This window comes from Schistocerca nitens, chromosome 3 (assembly GCF_023898315.1).
Source record: "Schistocerca nitens isolate TAMUIC-IGC-003100 chromosome 3, iqSchNite1.1, whole genome shotgun sequence".
NCBI lineage: Eukaryota > Metazoa > Arthropoda > Insecta > Orthoptera > Acrididae > Schistocerca > Schistocerca nitens.
Window position 1 is genome coordinate 925,182,582 of NC_064616.1, and position 24,360 is coordinate 925,206,941.

Sequence of the window (24,360 nt, forward strand, 5' to 3'; positions counted from 1 at the left end):
GCGAATGGTGGACTTCGTTTTATTGGGAGAATTTTAGGAAAGTGTTGGTCATCTGTAAAGGAGACCGCATATAGGACGCTCGTGCGACCTATTTTGTAGTATCGTTCGAATATTTGGGATCCTCACCAGGTAAAATTGAAAGAAGACTCTCGAATCCATTCAGAAGCGAGTTGCTCGATTTATTACCGGTAGGTTCGATCAGCATGTAAGTATTACGGATATGCTTCGGGACCTCAAGTGGGAATCCCTGAAGAGAAGAAGACATTCATTTCGAAGAACACTACTGAGAAAGTTTAGAGAACCGGCATCTAAAGCTGACAACAGAACGATCCTCTTGCCACCAACATACATTTCGCGTAGGGACCACGAAAACAAGGTACGAGAAATTAGGGCTCATACTGAGTCATATAGACACCTGTTTTTCCCTCGCTCTATCTGCGAGTGGAAAACGACTAGTTGTGGTAAAGGCTACCCTCCACCACGCACCCTATGGTGGCTTACGGAGTGTGTATGTAGATGAAAAACATCTGTACACACATCATATGTTTACAATATGAGGGGAGGACATAGTTCAACAATACGTTAATTCTGACACAACTACTCAGTAGCGGTCCCTTAATACACCCTGATGCAAGAAAAATCAATGACGTAGTAGTAAACATAATCGAACACAGCCCGATGCCAGAAGATGAGGGGCAATATGGTACAGGGAGTGGAGAATACTCAATTCATTTGCATACAGATACATACAGGAGCCCAACAACATTTACATTTACGATTTTCTCGATTTCGGGTGATAAGAGAGGAATCGTGAGTGTCAGGGGCACCATCAGGCCTGGTGAGGCGTACCGATGACCACCAAGTAAAAGAGGACGAACATACAGAAATCACAAATTAAGAGTAATTTTCATGAAAGTAGGTACCCATAATACTCAGAATTACGCTTCCTACGACACAATTTGGAACATTTACCCGCAGAAAGCAGTCCATAATACGAATGGATCACTTATACAAGTGTTCAATACTAACAGAGCCCAATGGAAGAATGCCAGAAGGCGCTCTCGTGGATAATGTCCACCACGCATTCAGTGGTGGGGAAGTTCACGTTAGAGCAGAGGTGTATTGCCAACCACGTTCCAGTTTTGTACTAGACTGGCTTTCGTCTCCGTCACTGACGGAATCTCTCTGGTCCCTGCGCTTCGCATCTATGAATTTAGGTTGTTACTAAGATCCCACAGCTCTATGAACTCTGGACACAGTGGGGCAACTTCAAGATACCTTCATTCTCACGTCTACTTACTCACACACATTTATATCGTAAAGTGGGAGTCAAACGGGCTATGCAGAGGTGAATAAATAAGTAAAAACGCTCCTCTCTTTTCCAGAGGCTACATGTCGCAGCGACGGAGTGAAATGGCAAACAGACTAACATTGCCAAGATCGTAGGACCACACTTGCGCCTAAAATTCATGAAACGGATTTAACTGACCCGTTTCAGACTGTACAACTTGACAACCGCCAGTCTAAATGCATGCATTAGACTGCCATGTGAAATTTTGTTTCTTCCCCTTAAATTTCCCTGAGGTCTGTTTCACGATGAAACAGGAAACTAGCACCCTTCCAATCAGTGTCTCTTCAGTTTCTATTGGAATTTCATATACCAGCGACGTCATATGATCCCATTGGGAAAAAGTTTGTGGTAGTGTGATCCAGTAACGGTGGTGGCCGTGGGACAATTTCCAATCGAAACGACGAGGGACCTATTGCCCAAGCACTGACTGACATTAATGTCGAAGTGGCATGCACTGTCGTGTTGAAACCATATTCTCTTGGGGACAATAAGAGGTTACTGTCTCCACCAACTATGGTAGCAAATTTCAAATAATTTCAGGAAATGTGCTCCAGTTAAACGAGGGGACGGCAAATAAGGTCATCATCCTAGATCCGGCATGATCCTAGCTGACAAGGTGATAGGCAGTTGTTGTTAGTGACCTGAGACAAGCGTGACATATGAATTTCCATCACTCCACTCCTTTAGGGTCGTTTGGTCTACTGATAAAGCACATGCCTGGAAACCTTAAGGTCTCGGTATCGAATCACAGTAGGCCCACGGAAGTTTTAAGCCATCGGTTAATTTAGGCTTCACCTCTCAAGTATGTCACGACTCACCAGGAACGGCATGTGGTTCGAAATCCATGCTGAACTGTAGGTCTCCTTTCCCCACTTGGATAAGTGGGCTAAATTAAGTATACACAAGTGAAAAAGTGGCGTCCAATTTAAAGACTTGCACCCAGCCATTGGGTCACAAAAAACTGTTATTATTCCAAGCATGGTTATTGCCACAGCTGAACCACCATCATAGCTGGAAGAGGATCCATCCGTGAAAAACACAAAAAGCAGCAAATTCTGCATTGCAGTACTGCTCTGAATAATCTATTAACAGCACCGAACTCTGGGTTCCAAATCATTTAACGATATTGTTTCCACGCATTGTTTATGACAAACATTTATTTGCCGCTGCACCAATACTGTTCACACCATATTCGACCAAATATGCATTACACAGTCACGTTGACGGGTTCTTATCAGTGAATGTTCTTCTATAAACACCCCAGGGGGCTCATATTTCTTGTGTGAGTACGTACTTGGCAAACATGGAGGCCTGGCCCTTGCACTGCTACTTCCCTTTGTGAACTGCAAGTATATCCTCCTACTATTCTTTTATTTCCCCTCTGCCCTTCCACTGGATGGCCTTCTTGGTGCCGACATTCAGGGATTTCGTTCATAGTGTTGGATTTTTTTTTTTTTTCGTCTTCTGTCACTTCATACAACTTTTCATCCTTCACTACACTACAAGGTCCCCATTGCTGGGTTTGTTCTCCCATTTCTTTTCCAAATTTTACAGAAGTGCAGGTCGCACACCGTGATGTACATTCCACCATTTGTGCCTTTTGCATAGTTGCACTCTTTCTTTCTGGCGCAAGTAATACACCAAAAACCCAACAAGGTACCCATTGTGCAGGTTGTCAAGTACCTGTACAGTGGTAGCCCCTGACCATGCAGGGATGGCACTATTGGGGCCTCAGCTGGAAGCTCCCCGTGTATGCCAAGGTGTACATGCCCATCATGGCTAGGGCACAGGGCTCCAGGCAGTGGTTACCTAGGCAGGTAACCATTGCTGTGGCAGGGTGGCGTATGTAGGGACAGCCCACATTCGGAGTGGGTGGCACTAAGGTGGATGATTCGCAAATGAAGCGGCTAAAACTTTCTTCTTTTAGTGTCTGCACGGTGTCAGTAGTTTCTCCTGAAGGAAAGGATTACTACAATGAAGAGAGATAAGATCCCACAATATTTCCTTGCCAAGCTACACCATGGGAGGAACGTAGGGCTAAGAAGTGAGGGGAGAAATACTACCCACAATACTTACTTTTGCTATAGAACCGATGGGGATGTCTGTTTGGTCACAAAGCCATTATTCTTCGCTGAACACCTTGGTGGCAGGTTTGGAGAAGTAGCAGCGATTTTAAGAATGAAAAGTGATTCAGTTCTGATTAAAATGGCATCCCCTGCTCAGTTGCAGGCGCTGCTCGCCTGTGACATTCTGGGGGACATTCTTGTAACTATCGTCCTTCGTGGTGTAGGGTATCATCTTCCACTACGACTTTCTTTTACAGATCAATGACGAGTTACGTGCCGATTTGGAGTGTCTACATTTTGTCCCTTGTGCATGGACCAAAGGATAATAGTGTTAAGTCTGGGGTCTTCGTCTTGGCTACTGAAGGTGACTCGTTACCTGAAAAGGTCAAGGTGATGGCGTATTAATGCGCTGTGATACCGTAAATTCTAAATTCCATGAGATGCTTCAACTTTATGAGTTTTTGGCACATGTCTTCACGTTGTAACGCCAGCAATTGCACATGAATGCTCCTTGTGCTCCTCCCCCTTTCTGTGTCAACTGTGGGGAACACAATTCCCCCTGTTTACTGGACTGTTCACTGGACTACACCATCTTCCAAATATAAAAGAAAATCCAAGAAAAGAAGACTCTTGACTCACACATATCAGAAGGCCCTTCATGCCTTCTACGCTGCGCGTTCAGGGCCACTTGACTACACCGACTCTCCTTGCAGTTGGAAGTCCTCGTTCTACTGTTTCCCCAACACCCACGTTGGGGGCGTTGACGCCCCACCCATAGTGGATGCCAATTCCTAACCTCCAGCTGGAGAAGATACATTCTCCTCTGGTGTTTCTCACTAAGAAGGGGTCCCTCGAGACACTCCCCTCCCAGCATTCTTTTGCTCTGCAACTGGATACCAGCCAGTGGCTGAAGGAATCACGGGTTGCTTGTCGTAGAGCCCAGAAAACCGACAACATGATCCTCCAGTGGAACTGCAGCGGTTTCCTCCGTCACATGTCTGAGCTACGAAATCTCTTGGGCTCTTTCCCTGCTTTCTGTGTCTCCATCCAGAAATCTTGGTTCCCAGCATTGCAAACTCTACCGTCCGTGGCCATCGGGGACATTTTAAGAATCGACCTAACTATGACAGAGCATTCGACGGAGTTTGCATATACATTTTGGACTCTGTCTACAGTGAACACATATCAATCGATACTATTATAGAGGCTGTGGCTGCTCGTCTGAGGACGTCTCTGGATTTTACCATCGTTGATGTTAATCTCCTTCCGATAGTGAAGTGTCTTAGAACGCACTGTCTGCACTGAGTTATACGATCTATCCATCTAAGCTTAAGCTCTCCTTTAGAGCACCATATTTCCAAAGCTTCATTTCTCTTCTTGTCTGAACTGTGAACTGCTTATTGTGCATGTTTCATTTCCATGCAGGGATCCACTCTTAACAAATGACGTCAGAAAAAACCATCTAACATTTAAATTTATTTTAGAAGTTAACGAACTCCTGATTTTCAGATTTTGTTGTTATTTCGAGTAAGCATTTTATATCCTCTCAACTTCGCTCATCCAAATAGTTTTCACTGCCTAATTACTTTTTACTGCTCAAATAAGTTTATTTTCTCATTTCCTATCCTAATTCCTTCAACATCGCCTGATTCAATTCAATTTACAATCCATTATACTTGTTTTACTTTTGTTGTTATTCATTTTATACAGTAATCTCTTTTCAAGGCAGCATCCATTCTGTTCAACTGTTCTTCCAGTCCTTCGCCGTGTCTGACAGAATTGCACTATCATAGGCAAACCTTAAAGTTTTAATTTCTTCCCCATGAACCCTACTTCCATTTTCAAATTTCTCCTTGTTTCCTTTACTGCTTGTTCAGTGTACAGATTAAATAACATTGTGAATAGGTTACAACCCTGTTGTACTCCCTTCTCAATTACTGCTTCCCTTTCATTTCCTTCGACTGTTACAGCTGCAGGTTTCCGTACAAGTTGTAAATGATCTTTCGGACTCTGTATTTTATCCCTGCCACCTTCAGAATTTCCATGAGTATAGTCCAGTCAGCGTTGTCAAAAGCTTTCTTTACATCTATTCTGTTCACGTAGCTTTGCTTTTCTTTAGCCTGCCTTCCAGGTTAAAGGATCTTCTATATTTTTTTGTATTAATCGAAACTGGTGAGGACCTAGAATGACGAGCAACATTAGGAATCCAGTCGAACGTTTGTTTCGAAAGGCACGCCTTTCTCAGATGAAATGCATCTCCTTAAGCTTTCTTCAACGAATCTCAGCCTGGTATCTGTTCGTCTTATAGCTATTTTTATGTGGTCGAGCCACTTTTCGTCGTTTCGGACTGTTACTCTCTCATGTTTTACGACTGTGACTGATCCCAACGATTTGTAGCCTAATCGATCTTTCCGCCTATTTATGCTTCTACAGCTGATCGTTTCTCCCCCTTAAGAACGAATTCTTGGCTTCTGTCTTCTAGGAAGTACTGAGTCCAGTCACAAAACCGGTCTGATACCCCATAAATTCGTAATCAGTGCATTAGAAGAGAATGAGACATTATATCGAAAGCTGTCTCTGAAAGATCTATTTCGTCCATACTTATTCGAAAGAGTAATCACCTGGGACTGACGTCTGTAATATGACACATACGGTACACTTACATTTCATGAAACGCCTCTGGAAATAAAAATAAAAATTTATGCTTAAGGTGGTGATAATAGTATTTATGTTCAATGCCAGTGAAAACATGGGATAGGCCGGCCGGAGTGGCCGAGCGGTTCTAGGCGCTACAGTCTGGAACCGCGCGACCGCTGCGGTCGCAGGTTCGAATCCTGCTTCGGGCATGGATGTGTGTGATGCCCTTAGGTTAGTTAGGTTTAAGTAGTTCTAAGGTCTAGGGGACTGATGACCTTAGAAATTTAGTGCCATAGTGCTCAGAGCCATTTGAACCATTTTTGAAAACATGGGATTATGAAATCGTCAAGTAATTTATCACCATTGTCTTGCATTTAGAAACGTAGACTTCAGCTTTCTACTCTTGACGTTGTAATATTCGGTTATAGGGCTACATACTGTACACGCTGTAATTCTTAGCTGTATTTGCTTCTGACGCCAGATGTTACATTTGCACTCAAAAGCAAACGACTCACCACCAAAGAGTTACTAAAATTGATTACAAACTGAATTTCATACAGGTATCGTCGAAAAAAATTGTAAATTTTAGCGGCCGATGGATGAATATGTGCAACACAGTTTCACCATGCAGCTTGCAAGGATAATAAAGAGGGGACATATCGGTACCAGGGCATGAAGCCTTTGCGAATTTCTTTCTGTGTACTCAGTTGGACAGTAATTACGGTTCGCAGATAGCCGTGTGAACAACATACGTAGATGTAAGCATTTGGGAGAGGACGTGTAGGTTGGCTCAAAGAAGCCGGTTGGAGTAATCGACTAACAGCTCAACATTTGCATAGGAGCGATGCCACTATTCTAAGATGATGACAGGAGTGGGTGAACCATGGCCGGACACAGCGTCAAGAATAAAGCGGTCTACCTAGAGAGGCGACAGAAGGTGAGGACCGAGCAATAGTCAGAGAGGTACTCAAAGCCCTGTATCTATCTGACGAACAACTGGTGGTTCAGTGAACACAAGAGCCATTTATAGACGGCTTACAGAAAGGGGGCTGAGCTCACAAGCCCCTTGCGCTAACTACCACTGACCTCTGTACGCCATCAAGCCCGTTTGCTATGGTGTCGAGGATATTCGGCCTAAAATCTCATTGACTGGAGTAGAATTATCTGCAGTGATGAGTCTCGCTTCGAACTGAGCCTCGATGACCAGTGAAGATGTGTCTGGAGACGCCTCTGACAGCGGTTGGTTACCAACCTGACTGTCGCCCGCCATACAGCCCTACAACCAGGAGTTGAGGGTCAGGGGTGCCATTTATTTTCATTGCAGAACCCCTGTGGTTGTCACTCGCGGCACCCATACTGCATTAGTGTACGTCGACGATATTCTACGCCCAGTTTTGTTGCCCTTCATTGCAAGCCATCCTAGCCTTACATTTCAGCAAGTGCACGCCCGCAAACGGCGAGAATTTCTACTGCTTGTCTTCGTACTTGCAAAACCCTACCTTGGCCAGCAGGGTCGCCACATCTCCAACTGAGAACGTTAGGAGCATTATAGGCAGGGTTCTCCAACCAGCTCGAGATTTTGACGATCTAACGCACCAATTGGACATAATTTAGCACGATATCCCTCAAGGGGACATCCAATAATTCTGTCAATCAATGCGAAACCGAATAACTGCTTGCATAAGGCCAGAGGTGGACCAAAGTTTTATGGACTTGCTCAATTTCTGAAGCTCTTTCTCATGAATAAATCATCCATTTTTTTTCACACTGTAATCATTCGTTTGTCTGTACACGTACATCACATCTACCGATTTCCATCCCTTTCGGATTGCTCCTTCTTGGTGTGTCACCTACTTGTCTTAGAGCGAATATTCGCCACATCTAAGGACGACTTCCTCTGGTTCATTCGCAAGGAGATAGTATAAACAGACAATAAATAGGTCGCTTCGCACCCATTAACCAGATTATGATCAACCGCTACAATTTTCTACATTGCTATGCAGGCGTAAGACAAGCTAAAGCTTTAATTAACACCGGCTCCCAGGCTTATAGTCGTGTACTCTCGTCCTTAATACGTGTCGTTTGATAAACATCATCATCATCATCTTCCGACAATGATATTATGTTTAAATGTTCTAGTTCGATAAATGAAGCTCCACTCACTCATATCATACTACCTGTACCGCCTGTTCGAAGAGTGAGAAAGACAATGTTGGTCGGGTGCTTATAAAGTTTCATTTTTAGTACAAATCTTTGATAACACAAATAATTAGCAACTGTTTTTCGTATGTATTTTTGTTTTCGGTATTGTAATAGTTTGAGAGTTCTTTATGCTACAGTTCCGTAACTTCACATGTCGTGCGATAATTATGTAAGCTTGTTCAGTACGTAAATTTAATGGTATTCCAATGCCATAGTGACTAATTTTCCTAAGTATTTGTAAATACGGAAAAATTTATCACGCAGTTCATTTGGTATTTTTTCTGTAGTTAGTATATCAATACGTTGTCTCTGCAGCGTTATTTATATTTCTTGAAAAAAAACTACAGGAATTACTAAGAGAATTTTTTAACAAGTATTTTTCTGAAGCTCAAATTCTAAGTTTAGAAATGTTTAGAACAAAGGCCTGAGGATATTTAGAGGCTGTCATGTTGACCATCAAAAACTTAAATTCATTAACTTTCCACACTCCTATTTCGAGAATATGAAACTTTTGTGTTGCTCTACACTTGGAGAGGAGGATGGTATTTTAATCCGTGTGTTGCTTGTATTGCAGGAAAGAAGCGGCGGCGGGCCCGGACAGCGGCTCGCACTCCTTGCAAGAGTACACCTACCGGAAGATCACTCCCTGCGACGTCTGTTCCCAGGTACTCAGAGGTAAGTCGCCCTTGCTTTTACAACCTTCGGTCTTGTCCTTCACAACAATTCTACCTCAGCCTGTGCTTTTATAGCTTACGTCGTTCTTTTGATTATCTCTGGCCAGATCTTCCTAGTAAGGGTGTTGGGGTTGAGTCTGTCCTTACATCTACATCCATACTCCGCAGAGGGTACTTTGAGTACCTCTATCCGTTCTCCCTTCTGTTCCAGTCTGGTATTGTTCGTGGAAAGAAAGATTGTCGGTATGCCTCTGTGTGAGCTCTAATCTCTCTGATTTTATCCTCATGGTCCCTTCGCGAGATATTCGTAGCAGGGAGCAATATACTGCTTGACTCCTCGGTGAAGGTATATTCTCGAAACTTCAACAAAAGCCCGTACCGAGCTACTGAGCGTCTCTCCTGCAGAGTCTTCCACTGGAGTTTATCTATCATCTCCGTAACGCTTTCGCGATTACTAATTGATCCTGTAACGAAGCGCGCTGCTCTCCGTTGGATCTTCTCTATCTCTTCTATCAACCCTATCTGGTACGGATCCCACACTAGTGAGCAGTATTCAAGCAGTGGGCGAACAAGTGTACTGTAACCTACTTCCTTTGTTTTTGGATTGCATTTCCTTGGGATTCTTCCAATGAATCTCAGTCTAGCATCTGCTTTACAGACGATCAACTTTATATGATCATTCCATTTTAAATCACTCCTAATGACTACACCCAGATAATTTATGGAATTAACTGCTTCCAGTTGCTGACCTGCTATATTGTAGCTAAATGATAAAGGATCTTTCTTTCTATGTATTTGCAGCACATTACACTTGTCTACATTGAGATTCAATTGCCATTCCCTGCACCATGCGTCAATTAGTTGCAGATCCTCCTGCATTTCAGTACAATTTTCCATTGTTACAACCTCTCGATACACTACAGCATCATCCGCAAAAAGCCTCAGTGAACTTCCGATGTTATCCACAAGGTCATTTATGTATATTGTGAATAGCAACGGTCCTTACCCTGGTCATGAACGCTAGCTTGGGCGGGGCAAGGTATGTGACGTCATAATGTTAAATTTATAAATTTAGGAGCAGTTTCGAACGCGAACTACAGTATTACTCACATCTGATATTCGCAACGAGTTACGAAACGTGAATCAAAGCGATGGAATAAGGCATTCTGTGTTTCAGCCTGAATCGACCAGATGCCACATTGAAAAATAACTTTCTAAAACATAATTGGCATATTTTGTGTAATTTGTCTTCGACTCAAACTTCTATGTTTCGAAAATATGAAAGCTTATTCGGAGGTAAACTTGGATGGTATGGACGCAAACAAAGATGAAATAAAGACTTTGGTTTACTTAAATTTGTCTATGTTGCGAGGAATTGGTTGAGGTCTGCGACTGTATTGCGATATTTATAAGATGACACTGGTTTGGTTTCAGTCATGCTTGTTTTCAAATATTTATTGAAACGTTGCGTTATAGCGACACGCAGCTATCGTTCGATGTTTGTGTGTTATTTGTACATCAATTGTATTATTAGACATTCACGTGAAGTGCGAAATTTCTTTCTGACTCTGCCAGTGAGTTTAAGTTTCGAAATATTGTTACCCCTGCCAGAAAGACTAAATTTTGTTAGTAAAAATGTACCTGTGTGGATACTGTAACTGGCTGGAGGTAAAAGGAATGGATAAACTAACACTTGGAATAGTCCCTCCCGATTTGCAGTCCTAATAACCGCGACAATTATGTGACCATGAAAATCATATTTGTTGAAGGTAAAAGATCTGGATGATTACGAAGGGGTTCTACTTAAGTGGTGAACGCAAATTCATCTTGCCCGTGTCGAGTTAATAGGCGATGAGCTTCAAGAGAAATCTTCATTTGACGAAACATAAAAGATAATACTGTGTGCCATACTAGAATTAATTCATGCAGTGTATGATTAAATAGTATAATAAAAAATATAACGTTCAAAAAGCAGAGCGCGATCCTGTCTGACAGCAACCGCGCTCACCCTAGCTGCCTATTTGCGCCAGCGCGTACGCTGTGAAGCCTACATTGTTAGACTCTAAATCTAGGAGTTATTGTTATCAGCAGTTACGGATTTCGCTGGTCCATTGCCTCCCTGTAATATTCAAATGCAATATTAACAGGTGTACACAAATAAAACAAATAAATAAAGTAATAAATAAATGCTATTGTGAGCATGCTAGTTCGAACCTTCATTAAAACTGCTGCTAACGTGCCCCTGTATAGATAGTCAAATGACAGGTACGGTGAATGGGTACATGGCTTGACAGGCGGGCACAGGACGTAACACAGCAGGCTGGGGAAGCGATGGAGCGGCAAAGCGTGCCATCCGTCAACTCGGCGGGATTTTTTTCAACTCAAATCGGCGAGCCAGCCTGAACGGCCTGTATGCCATAAGAGCCAGGAGGGCTGAAACGTGCACCGAATTACCATTAGTCAGATCTCCACGACCATGTGGGTCGATGTCAAGGATAATTCAGAAAGAGTACATTTTGCTTTATCTTATCGCATTAGTTATACGAGAGCCGCATCATCACCGTCTTCTGTGGGACGTCCGTGCTTGCAATGTAGCGCCCTTGTGGTGGCAGCCATTCCAGCTTCCTGCAACCGTTGCATATTCGTTTCCCCGGAATATCGTATTGCGCGTCTTCACTCCGAAGGGCAGATTCAGCCGCCTGAAATGGAAAGTTGTTTTGTATCCTTCGCACTAGTGGGCATCCTTCGTTCGCGAAGTATAGTCGTTGTGTGTGGTTCAAGTCTGTTAGGTGTAAATGACTGTAATCTGTGTGTGCGCAGCGTGGTGTCATGTGTTGGACGATGATGATACGAAGGAGAGGGTGGAACCTGTTGCCGGCACGTAGGCTACTCCTCTCGTATAGCAGTAAAGCCGTCCGCACACGGAACGTGCATCCGAACGTTGAGCGTGCCCAGTTTCTGACGTCATAGCGTGGAATAGCACGTTCTGGAGTCTTTCCGAACGTGCAGAGCAATATCTGGCATGTCAGATATTCTGAGCGTGCGTCTGACCGTTGACCAATGAGATGACACAACGCCACCTACGTCACACGCACGCCGTCTCCCTTCAGTACAGAGTTGTGAGGCGCCATATTGGCGTTCATTTCAAGCCTATATGTATATATGCCGTTTCTGAGCACCAGCAAATTGAGAATCACTGGAAAACCCGTTGTTAGTTGTGTGATTCGTTCCAATAAAATTATGAGAAACATCATATTCATGGCAAAAGAATTATTGCAACGAGCGTATTATGAGAGTAGGCTATTTGAAGGCCGCGACACACTGAAGATCCACCCAAAACTCATTGTTCTTCGTACAATTTGTTATAATTAAATTTCAATTAATAACATAATTATCTACGATTAACGTTTTTAGCAAGAGGTAAGACAATATTTTTAAGAAATAGAAGCATGTTGTTGGTTTAGCTCAGTCTGCTTTCCGCAGCGCTGCGGCGAGGACGTCTGGTTTACGTCCCGTCCGCGCGGTCGCGAGTGCCCGTAGTTGTTTACTACTGCGTTGTCGCTAGTTTAGAGTCCATCACTACCGACGCACCATGGCACATTCATACAGACAAACCACCATCAAGATCAGTTTTCAACCCGATCATGCACGACCGCGAGCTTTCGAAGTGGAACGTTTTCTACGTGACGACGTTAAAATTGAACCGCGAGACATAATTGGTATCCATCTCTCTATCACGAGCAGTGTTGCCTACGTCAAGTTAGTAAGTGACGAGGTGTGCAACAGAATCGTGCGCGCACATGCGAACGATCTTAAATTCAAACATTCTGATGGCCATATTGAGGCAGTCTCTATCGATCACGCGGGGCTTGGCCTCCATAGGATACGCGTCTTCGAACTCCCTTTCGAAGTACCACCGGACGTAGTCACCGCGGCTTTCCAGCCCTACGGCAGAGTGATCAGCCATATGGCCGAAAAATGGACCACCTTTACAACATACCCCGTTCTTAACGGGGTACGACAGATCAAAATTGAACTGACCAAACATGTTCCGTCATATCTCGTCATCGGCGGATGTAGGGCGATCATTATGTATGACGGTCAGCCACGCACTTGCTCTGGTTGTGGCCAAGAAGGGCACGTCCGGTCGGATTGTCTCCGACGACGGCTTACTCAAATACCGACAGGTGAATCTATGACTCCTTCTACGGTGACGACCCTTCCTCTCAATTACGCCGAAGTTGCACGGGCAGCAACCCTTTCCGATGCTGACCACATTAGTCCGATAGCGAGACCATGATGGATTCTGCAGTACAGGATCCGGCCTCTACAACAGCGCCCCCACCGGAAGATAATCACCGACCGACCTTGCAAGAACGCGTGGATGCCAGGATGGACATTGACCCACGGGTTGTGCCGACAACGACTTTTCTTCCAGACAGCTGAAGAAATCCACCCACATTCAGATACTGAAACACACGTCCGTAAACAGCGTTCCCCGCGAAAACACAAGAGACGGCGGCGTGCTCCATCGGACGAGTGTTTGCAGCGATCGTCTGACATGGACTGTGGACACTCCGACAACGGTACCGGCGGTACAGAGGCCGCTGTAACATCAAACTCGACAGTTCGCTGTGGTGACGGCTTTAGCCCCTCCGACCCCACAGAACAGCAGGATCACAAGCAGACAGCCGCTGCCGATTCCCAGTCAGTAGAGCCGATGGAGTCAGCGCCGAGTGCCGCAGCAGCCACTAACAGCCACCAACAGCCGATGGTATTTCATGGCGACTGGGCGGACGACTGTGAGGAAAACTCCTTGCCCATCGTGTCGGACGACACGCGGGGTAATTTACCCCACCAGTGTTGATCCTTTTCCGCCATCAGATACAGTGACAAGACAGCCTTACAAGGGTATTGATGGCCAACACGGGTGCTATGGATAGACCTCAAACTTATCGCGTTGCAACTATCAACATCAACACTATACGGACGCGCGCTAAGTTATCCTTGCTTCAGGATATGTTGAACTTTGCTTCCATCGATATAGCCCTTCTCCAGGAAGTGTACGTCGACGATTTCCCAGGCATGTACGGTTACGATGCTTGCGTCTCTCCAGCTTCCCCTACAGGCAGCGGTGTCGCTGTACTTCTTTCGGAAGGGATAGTGGCCGACGATATCCTGTTTCTGCCTGGGGCAAGAGGAATGGCACTCACAGTACTGGTGTCCGCCTTATCAATATCTACGCACCTTCTGGGACGGACAAACGTCGCGAACGTTCACGATTCTTTGCGGAAGACGTCGCCCCGCTCTTCCAAGGCCGCCACGACCATCTGGTGTTTGGAGGTGACTACAATTGCGTACTGGCGCCCAGAGACCAAGTCCCACGACATAATCCGTGCCCGGAACTCGAGACGCTAATTCGGGACCTGCAGATGGTGGACACTTGGGAACATCTTCACGGCCACCGACCGGGATTCACACACTTCACGAGTCACTCTTCCAGTCGTCTCGATCGGATTTATGTCTCACGCTCTCTCGCCGCTGGAACACAGGATGCGGAACTATGGCCTGCAGCCTTCTCGGAACACTCGACTTACATTTGTGCCGTCACCCTGCGGCGGCAACAAGTGTGGAGAAACCGCAGCCTGTGGAAATTAAACATCGCTCACCTGTCGTACCCGGATTGCCGCCAAGCAGTTGAGAATACGTGGCATTCGTGTGAAAATCGCCTCCGCGCATATCCCACAACGATCCGCTGGTGGTTGGACAGCGCCAAACCGGCACTGAGGCGAACGTTGATAACCTACGGTCGCGACCACGCTACTTGGCGTAGACATACACTCGACTTTTACTTCAGGGTACTGCGCGACTGCGATGCTATGGCGCCGTCTCCGGAACGACAAACGGCGGTCCACCGTGCTAAGGCTCAGATCATCGCTCATATGCGACGCCACCTAGAGGGGGTAGTCATCCGGTCGAGGACGCAGGATCGGATACCGAGCGAACGCCCGTCATGTTCCACGTTCTTCGTGAACATAAACGACGCCAACGAGCGCTGATACGCTTCATCGACACGGAGGACGGTCGTCGCCTCACCACGCAACAAGACATAAACACAGCGTTCTACGATCATTATTCCCAACTCTATTCCGCTCAGACCCCTGATCCGACAGCACTGGAGGACGTCTCTCAGACGATTTACGGCACCGTCTCCCCGGCAATGGAAGCGGCCTTGATGGAAGAAATTACAGAAGAAGAAGTGATCGACGCCATTAGAAAAGGAGCTGTCAACAAGTCTCCGGGTCCTGATGGCCTCCCCTTGGAATTTTACCGGACTTTTCAATATTTATTAGCCTCCCGATGGACGGACATCTGTCGCGAACTACTATCCCCGGAAGTGCCGCTCCCTGCGGCCCTTGTGGAAGGGATGATTATTCCTATTCACAAACCGTCCGGTGGCTCAGGACTGCAGGACTACCGCCCATTGACGCTATTGAACTGCGGATTTAAGATCTTTTCTCGACTGTTGGCGGCGCGGATACGCCAGACCTTACGAAATGTTATCTCACCCGATCAAACGTCATTAGGAGGCGACAATAACATTCAAACAGCACTCAGTGAATATCGTGACTTGATCTCACTGGCATGTCGTCTGAAGGGTGCACTGGCAGCAATCGATTTTAGTCAGGCATTCGACCGAGTGGATCATGACTATTTGGAAGCGGTCCTCCAACATATGCGGTACCCACAGCCATTCGTCGCTGTCGTCATGCGACTACTCCGTGGCGCCACGTCCAAGGTGATCGTCAACGGTCGACCTGCGCAGCCCCTCATCATTTCTCGATCGATACGCCAAGGCTGCCCTCTGCCCACTTTACTTTACGCTGTAGCCATGGAACCACTCCTCCGCGGCCTGCGCCAACGACTAACTGGTATGACGTTACGAGGCCACACTTTCCGATGTAAAGCGTACGCTGACGACCTGGTGATTGTCATCCGCAACGATGACGACACCGCTAGCGCACTGAATTGGATAGTGAAATATAGCATGGCCACTGGTAGTCGTATCAACGTCGCAAAATCGGTGGCAATGTACATCGGGGTCGGATTGTCTGAGAACAGTGTCACCCCCTTACAGCTCAGAGATAGTTTGAAATGTCTCAGCATTGATTTCACAGACGATATTCGACGGACCGCTGCCCACAACTTTCGACGGTTTTTACGAAATGTTCGGACTGGAATTGCCAACAACCGCCTACGAGCCCTGGGCATCGTCCAAAGGACCCAGTATGTCAACATGCATTTAGCGTCACGCATTCCGCACATCGCCCAGATATTACCCATACCGGTGATGTTAGCTCGCCGTATACTTGCGGCTTTTGGGTCCCTCTTGAGTTCAGGAATGCTTTTCAAGATCAAATATGAGACTCTCACTCTTCACCCGGATCGGGGAGGGCTTGGCCTTTATCACGTTCATGACAGAGCGGTCGCCCTATTTGTGAGCACATTAGTCAAACTATGGCACCGCCGTCCGCACAGTCTGACGAGTTTGTTAATAGAAGAACTAGCACCGCCCTCCCTGTTGCCACCTGTGCCGACACACCACGTCCCCTCCTCGCTCTTCTACATCGGTGTCTTTTACCTCGAACTAAGTTACGTTCGACTTGCCTTACCAGCGACTCAACTGGCGACGGCAAAGACGGTTTATCGGGTCCTGGAACGTGGACGACCCGATGATGTCGTGGAGAGGAAGCACCCGAACGTCAACTGGCGAGTAGTGTGGAGGACAATTCATCACGTAACACTGGACATTGACGTCACGGCGATATGGTATATCACTGTCAACGGTAAGCAGGTGACCAGATCTAGGCTACATGCGATCCACATGGTAGACTCACCCACGTGCACGAGCTGTGGCGTTCAAGACAACGATGAACACCGTCTTAGCTGTGGCGAGTCTACGGCAGTGTGGCACTAAGTGAGGCAAATGTCAGCATACTTCCTTCGAGTAACGCCGAATCATATCGATCCCAAGACTATCTTATTCCCGGATGAGACGTATTACCCACGCACTAAAACTAATGCAATGACGTGGCTTCGTGGACATGCAGTACATTATTTGTTTCAAGACGGCACTAAGGACACTTTAGACTTTTGGAACTACACTCCTGGAAATGGAAAAAAGAACACATTGACACCGGTGTGTCAGACCCACCATACTTGCTCCGGACACTGCGAGAGGGCTGTACAAGCAATGATCACACGCACGGCACAGCGGACACACCAGGAACCGCGGTGTTGGCCGTCGAATGGCGCTAGCTGCGCAGCATTTGTGCACCGTCGCCGTCAGTGTCAGCCAGTTTGCCGTGGCATACGGAGCTCCATCGCAGTCTTTAACACTGGTAGCATGCCGCGACAGCGTGGACGTGAACCGTATGTGCAGTTGACGGACTTTGAGCGAGGGTGTATAGTGGGCATGCGGGAGGCCAGGTGGACGTACCGCCGAATTGCTCAACACGTGGGGCGTGAGGTCTCCACAGTACATCGATGTTGTCGCCAGTGGTCGGCGGAAGGTGCACGTGCCCGTCGACCTGGGACCGGACCGCAGCGACGCACGGATGCACGCCAAGACCGTAGGATCCTACGCAGTGCCGTAGGGGACCGCACCGCCACTTCCCAGCAAATTAGGGACACTGTTGCTCCTGGGGTAGCGGCGAGGACCATTCGCAACCGTCTCCATGAAGCTGGGCTACGGTCCCGCACACCGTTAGGCCGTCTTCCGCTCACGCCCCAACATCGTGCAGCCCGCCTCCAGTGGTGTCGCGACAGGCGTGAATGGAGGGACGAATGGAGACGTGTCGTCTTCAGCAATGAGAGTCGCTTCTGCCTTGGTGCCAATGATGGTCGTATGCGTGTTTGGCGCCGTGCAGGTGAGCGCCACAATCAGGACTGCATACGACCGAGGCACACAGGGCCAACACCCGGCATCATGGTGTGGGGAGCGATCTCCTACACTGGCCGTACACCACTGGTGATCGTCGAGGGGACACTGAATAGTGCACGGTACATCCAAACCGTCATCGAACCCATCGTTCTACCATTCCTAGACCGACAAGGGAACTTGCTGTTCCAACAGGACAATGCACGTCCGCATGTATCCCGTGCCACCCAACGTGCTCTAGAAGGTGTAAGTCAACTACCCTGGCCAGCAAGATCTCCGGATCTGTCCCCCATTGAGCATGTTTGGGACTGGATGAAGCGTCGTCTCACGCGGTCTGCACGTCCAGCACGAACGCTGGTCCAACTGAGGCGCCAGGTGGAAATGGCATGGCAAGCCGTTCCACAGGACTACATCCAGCATCTCTACGATCGTCTCCATGGGAGAATAGCAGCCTGCATTGCTGCGAAAGGTGGATATACACTGTACTAGTGCCGACATTGTGCATGCTCTGTTGCCTGTGTCTATGTGCCTGTGGTTCTGTCAGTGTGATCATGTGATGTATCTGACCCCAGGAATGTGTCAATAAAGTTTCCCCTTCCTGGGACAATGAATTCACGGTGTTCTTATTTCAATTTCCAGGAGTGTATTTGCAAGAACGACATTGCAAGATCCTCCGTAACCCAAAGCATCGACAATATTTTTCCAGTTAATTGTGGAGTGCGTTCCACGACTCTGCACGTAGCTGGAACATCACGGGTAAGAGAAGCTAAAATTACAAGACGATGATAGAACACTACACGGTACAACGTGGGATCTACCTTGGTCATTACGAGAAGTCATACCTGGATGATACAGCAGATGGAGAGTTTCGTCGTGAACCCTCACACACTGTAGCAGCATCTGCACCATTTCCTCTGTTTGTCCCCGGTGCGAAAAGGTCTTCGCAGTTTTTGTTTCCCATCCGGTGCAAGATGTAGCACTGGTTTATGGTGGTATGGATTCCACCCTACAATTTTGTTTCATGGTTTCCTTAGCCCCGCACTTTTCTCTCTTTCTTTATGCCTTTTTCTACAACTATTAGCATGTTTTTAGTTATGTGCGTCCCCAACTCGACGCAACGAGTGCACTTGCTACTTTTCAGTTCCTTACTGTTAAAAAAGGTTAAAAAAATAAAAAATAAATAAATGAATAAATAAAATACAAAAAATTCACAATAATACACCAACTGCATCCTTTGTACCACATCCCCAGGATGGAAGGGTGGAGACATTGTGCCCAGGCCTCGGGTTGCGACCCCTGCCTACCTTGCCTCCGCCACCCCACAACCTGATCTATCTCCCACAAAAAAAAAAAAAGCGTAATGAGTAGCGTCTCTGACCACTAATGAATCTTTGTTGGAGTGGTGGTTCGCGTCTGAACACTCCCAAATTTTTTTCCTAACATTCGCGTTTTTATTTAGTTCTGATACTTTATTATTAGTTTAATATAAGTATGTCCTGTAATATTTGATATTATGTAAATATAAGTTCACTTTTTTTTTTTTTTTTTTTTTTTTTTTTTAGGGGTGACTTTGTTCGATTGGCTTAATTACAGGACAGCTTGCACTACGTGTATAAAGATATTTTGCTATTTTGCTCCTTTTTCTTTTATGCTTCGTAATTCACATGTTGCAAAGATTCTGCTACTGGGTAGGAACAGTGATCAAGTAAGACTGACCTTGGGGTTTTACTAAAATGTCGGAATGATAATGTTTATCTTCTGCGGAGAAGTGTTCGTAATTTGTACCGCACTGTTTGTAATGGAACTTTTATAAGCCTGTGTCCTTATTGATTGAACATGGTACTTTCCTTTTCGTGGACGATGGAGGAAATTTGTGTTTTAATAGAGCTAACGTGGGAATTTTACGCGCGCCCGTTGAGTAAAAATGAAATGATCGTATGGCATTGTTGGCCGGGAGGCCCCATGCGGGGAAGTTCGGCCGCCGTATTGCATGTCCTTTTTAGTTGACGCCACTTCGGCGATTTGCGAGCCAATGATGATGATGAAGAACACACAACACCCAGTCATCACGAGGCAGAGAAAATCCCTGACCCCGCCGGGAATCGAACCCCGGACCCCGTGCGCCAGAAGCGAGAACGCTACCGCAAGACCACGAGCTGTGGACGCCCGTTCAGTAAACAGTGTGATTTACGAACTAGAAACATCCCTCAAACTGCCGCTGGAGTGCGTTGCGATTGCTTATACCACGTTGGGGCCCACGCACCGTATGAACAAGTTGCATCGTTCCTGAGCGTTCAACAGCACGTTGAACTTGGCACGCTCAACGTTAACGTTCGACAGCAAGATCCGTGTGCCGACGGCTTAAGGGGGCCTCCGAGTTTAACGTACCCATTCGACAGATGGATCACCATCAACCGTGTCGCATCCCCTCGCTCCACGAGACACTTGGAGATGTTTGGAATTTAATTCAGGGCTTTCGCGCAAAGACTGGTGGTCAGGAACTTCACATAGCCATCCCTGCTGTCCCCTCTGCTGTAAAGACAAAGGGAAAATTATCAACAGCGCGCAGCATAATCCCCCGACCGTCACCCATCCAAATGCTGGCCACACCCGACAGTGCCTAACTTCGGTGATCTGATGGGAACGATGCATCCACAGCGGCACTGCCGTTCACTCGTTTTTCAGTAATATCCAGGGTGTCCATGTGTCCATAACATCCTGGCAAATGGCTCTGAGCACTATGGGACTCAACTGCTGAGGTCATTAGTCCCCTAGAACTTAGAACTAGTTAAACCTAACTAACCTAAGGACATCACACACATCCATGCCCGAGGCAGGATTCGAACCTGCGACCGTAGCGGTCTCGCGGTTCCAGACTGCAGCGCCAGAACCGCGCGGCCACTTCGGCCGGCCATAACATCCTGTTATCATTTCAGAAAATCATAGCTTGGGAACTATTAGAATCGTGGCTTGTTGAAAAAAAAAAAAAAAAAAGAAAAGAAACTGCCATGCCAATTTCAATGTGCGCCCATTCTTTGCTCGTAGAACATCTAGGCGATATTACAGTTCTTCCCATGTACAGGTCAGCATTACAGTATCAACAGGTCTTACAGTTTCAATGATTCCTTCACGAAACGTAGCAATGGCATTGACTGGTGTTGTGTACACGCGAAGCTTGACGTAACACCACATAAAATAAGTCTGTAACCCACAAAATATGTCTAATGGCGTGACATCTGGAGAGCGGGTGGGCCATGCGATGGAACCATCACAACCTATCCACTTCTTAGGAAATGTCAAACTGCACATCCTACACGTTCGAACACAAATTTGGGGCTGCACTGTCGTGCTGAAAGAGCCGCAGCTCTTCGTTCCGCGGTAACAGGAACTGCTGGAGCATGTCCAGGTAAACACATCCCGTGTTGCTTTTCTCTGCAAAGAGAAATGGGCCAGTCATCGTATCGTACATTAGGCCATACCAAACATTAAGCTTCAGTCCATCACAGATCTGTTCACGTGCGTTTTGTGGTTTTACAGAGCCTCATTTCCTAATGTTGTGGCGATTCACATGTCCAGAGATGGAGAAAGTTGCTTCATATGAAAACAAGCACTTTGTCAGGTAGTTATTGTCACCACCTATGAAGGCCAGCATGGAACAAAACTCACTTGAGACACACTGACTCTCTCTCCAAAGTTTTCAAGCCACCTCATTATGTTTGTTTTTGCCGATGGTGCCCTTCCATTCTGGTGTCGATAATTCCGCAGTACCATTGTCACAGCTTTGGATTCTGTGTACCAGATGACACGGCGCTCAATCTCCTCTGTGTCGCTGTTTTGACGCAATCCAAGTCAAATTTGCAACAAAGGTCTAAGGAAGAAAAGACTGAGAGCTGCTACACGTATTACGAGAAACCAAGATTCTCTATCTTTAGTAGTTTCCAAGTTACGCTTCCCGAAATGACAGTGGGACTTTATGGACACCCTGCGCACCCTGCCCTACAACGGAGAATGCTGTGTTCCGGTATTACAATATACTATACGCACACGCACAGTCGTCACTTACTTTTCTCTTAATTCTGTGTAGATATTAGGGGTGGGGTCCATCCCCAAAGAAGAAGAAATGGTTCAAATGGCTCTGAGCACTATGGAACTTAACTTCTAAGGTCATCACTCCCCTAGAACTTACAACTACTTAAATCTAACTAACCTAAAGACAACACACACATCCGTGCCAGAGGCAGAATTCGAACCTGCGACCGTAGCGGTCGCGCGGTTCCAGATTGTAGCGCCTAGAACCGCACGACCACCCTGGCCCTCCCCCAAAGAAGAAATGCACTAGAATGACAGAGGTGCTAACATTGTACGAGGTGGCCTAGTCTTAATCCTGAGGACGGTAGTTCATATCATGTGCGATTATCCAAATTTAGATTTTCAGCGATTTTTCTGAATCACGTAAGCAAATACCGGGATGGTTCATTCGAAGAGGACACTGCTGATTTCCTTCCCTATCAGACCTAGTTTCCGTCACTAGTGACCTCGTCGTTGATGGAACTTAATTTGCTGATTTCCTATGACCAAAACATGTATTTTCCTCATTTTATTGTCATTACTTCTCCTCCCATCTCCGTAGTGCCTCTCCCCTAACTAGCACCTCCCCTGCTTTTGACTATCCTGAATCTACAGGGTGTTTCAAAAATGACCGGTATATTTGAAACGGCAATACAAACTAAACGAGCAGCGATAGAAATACACCGTTTGTTGCAATATGCTTGGGACAACAGTACATTTTCAGGCAGACAAACTTTCGAAATTACAGTAGTTACAATTGTCAACAACAGATGGCGCTGCGGTCTGGGAAACTCTATAGTACGATATTTTCCACATATCCACCATGCGTAGCAATAATATGGCGTAGTCTCTGAATGAAATTACCCGAAACCTTTGACAACGTGTCTGGCGGAATGGCTTCACATGCAGATGAGATGTACTGCTTCAGCTGTTCAATTGTTTCTGGATTCTGGCGGTACACCTGGTCTTTCAAGTGTCCCCACAGAAAGAAGTCACAGGGGTTCATGTCTGGCGAATAGGGAGGCCAATCCACGCCGCCTCCTGTATGTTTCGGATAGCCCAAAGCAATCACACGGTCATCGAAATATTCATTCAGGAAATTAAAGACGTCGGCCGTGCGATGTGGCCGGGCACCATCTTGCATACACCACGAGGTGTTCGCAGTGTCGTCTAAGGCAGTTTGTACCGCCACAAATTCACGAAGAATGTCCAGATAGCGTGATGCAGTAATCGTTTCGGATCTGAAAAATGGGCCAATGATTCCTTTGGAAGAAATGGCGGCCCAGACCAGTACTTTTTGAGGATGCAGGGACGATGGGACTGCAACATGGGGCTTTTCGGTTTCCCATATGCGCCAGTTCTGTTTATTGACGAAGCCGTCCAGGTAAAAATAAGCTTCGTCAGTAAACCAAATGCTGCCCACATGCATATCGCCGTCATCAATCCTGTGCACTATATCATTAGCGAATGTCTCTCGTGCAGCAATGGTAGCGGCGCTGAGGGGTTGCCGCGTTTGAATTTTGTATGGATAGAGGTGTAAACTCTGGCGCATGAGACGATACGTGGACGTTGGCGTCATTTGGACCGCAGCTGCAACACGGCGAACGGAAACCCGAGGCCGCTGTTGGATCACCTGCTGCACTAGCTGCGCGTTGCCCTCTATGGTTGCCGTACGCGGTCGCCCTACCTTTCCAGCACGTTCATCCGTCACGTTCCCAGTCCGTTGAAATTTTTCAAACAGATCCTTTATTGTATCGCTTTTCGGTCCTTTGGTTACATTAAACCTCCGTTGAAAACTTCGTCTTGTTGCAACAACACTGTGTTCTAGGCGGTGGAATTCCAACACCAGAAAAATCCTCTGTTCTAAGGAATAAACCATGTTGTCCACAGCACACTTGCACGTTGTGAACAGCACACGCTTACAGCAGAAAGACGACGTACAGAATGGCGCACCCACAGACCGCGTTGTCGTCTATATCTTTCACATCACTTGCAGCGCCATCTGTTGTTGAAAATTGTAAATACTGTAATTTCGAAAGTTTGTCCGCCTGAAAATGTACTGTTGTCCCAAGCATATTGCAACAAACGGTGTATTTCTATCGCTTCTCGTTTAGTTTTTATTGCCGTTTCTAATATACCGGTCATTTTTGAAACACCCTGTACATTGTGCATATTAATCTTGAGAATATACCTGTATATAATACACGGTTCCTTCGTATCTACATGTCAATAAGGTATATTCTCAAGATTAATATTAGGAACCCTACTGGCGTCGTTCTGCACACACCTGTCAGTCTGAGTATTCCCCTCTGCAAAGAGTAATGCAGCAACACCTTCATAGTGCAGTCAAGTACGTAACAATACAGAACTTTTTTTTTTAACAGGAACTGTTCAAAATCTCGACTGCCAAGATCATGATAA

At 46.4% G+C, this 24,360-nt stretch overlaps 1 protein-coding gene across 1 annotated transcript in view; it reads left to right on the forward strand.

The window, feature by feature from the left end:
- LOC126249492 (uncharacterized) overlaps nucleotides 1-24,360 on the forward strand; it is a 1,087,724-nt gene that overhangs the window by 745,927 nt on the left and 317,437 nt on the right. Inside the window, exon 11 of the mRNA XM_049951143.1 lies at nucleotides 8,831-8,931. Within this exon, the coding sequence (XP_049807100.1) occupies nucleotides 8,831-8,931 (101 nt within the window). The remainder of the gene's footprint in view (nucleotides 1-8,830; nucleotides 8,932-24,360) is intronic.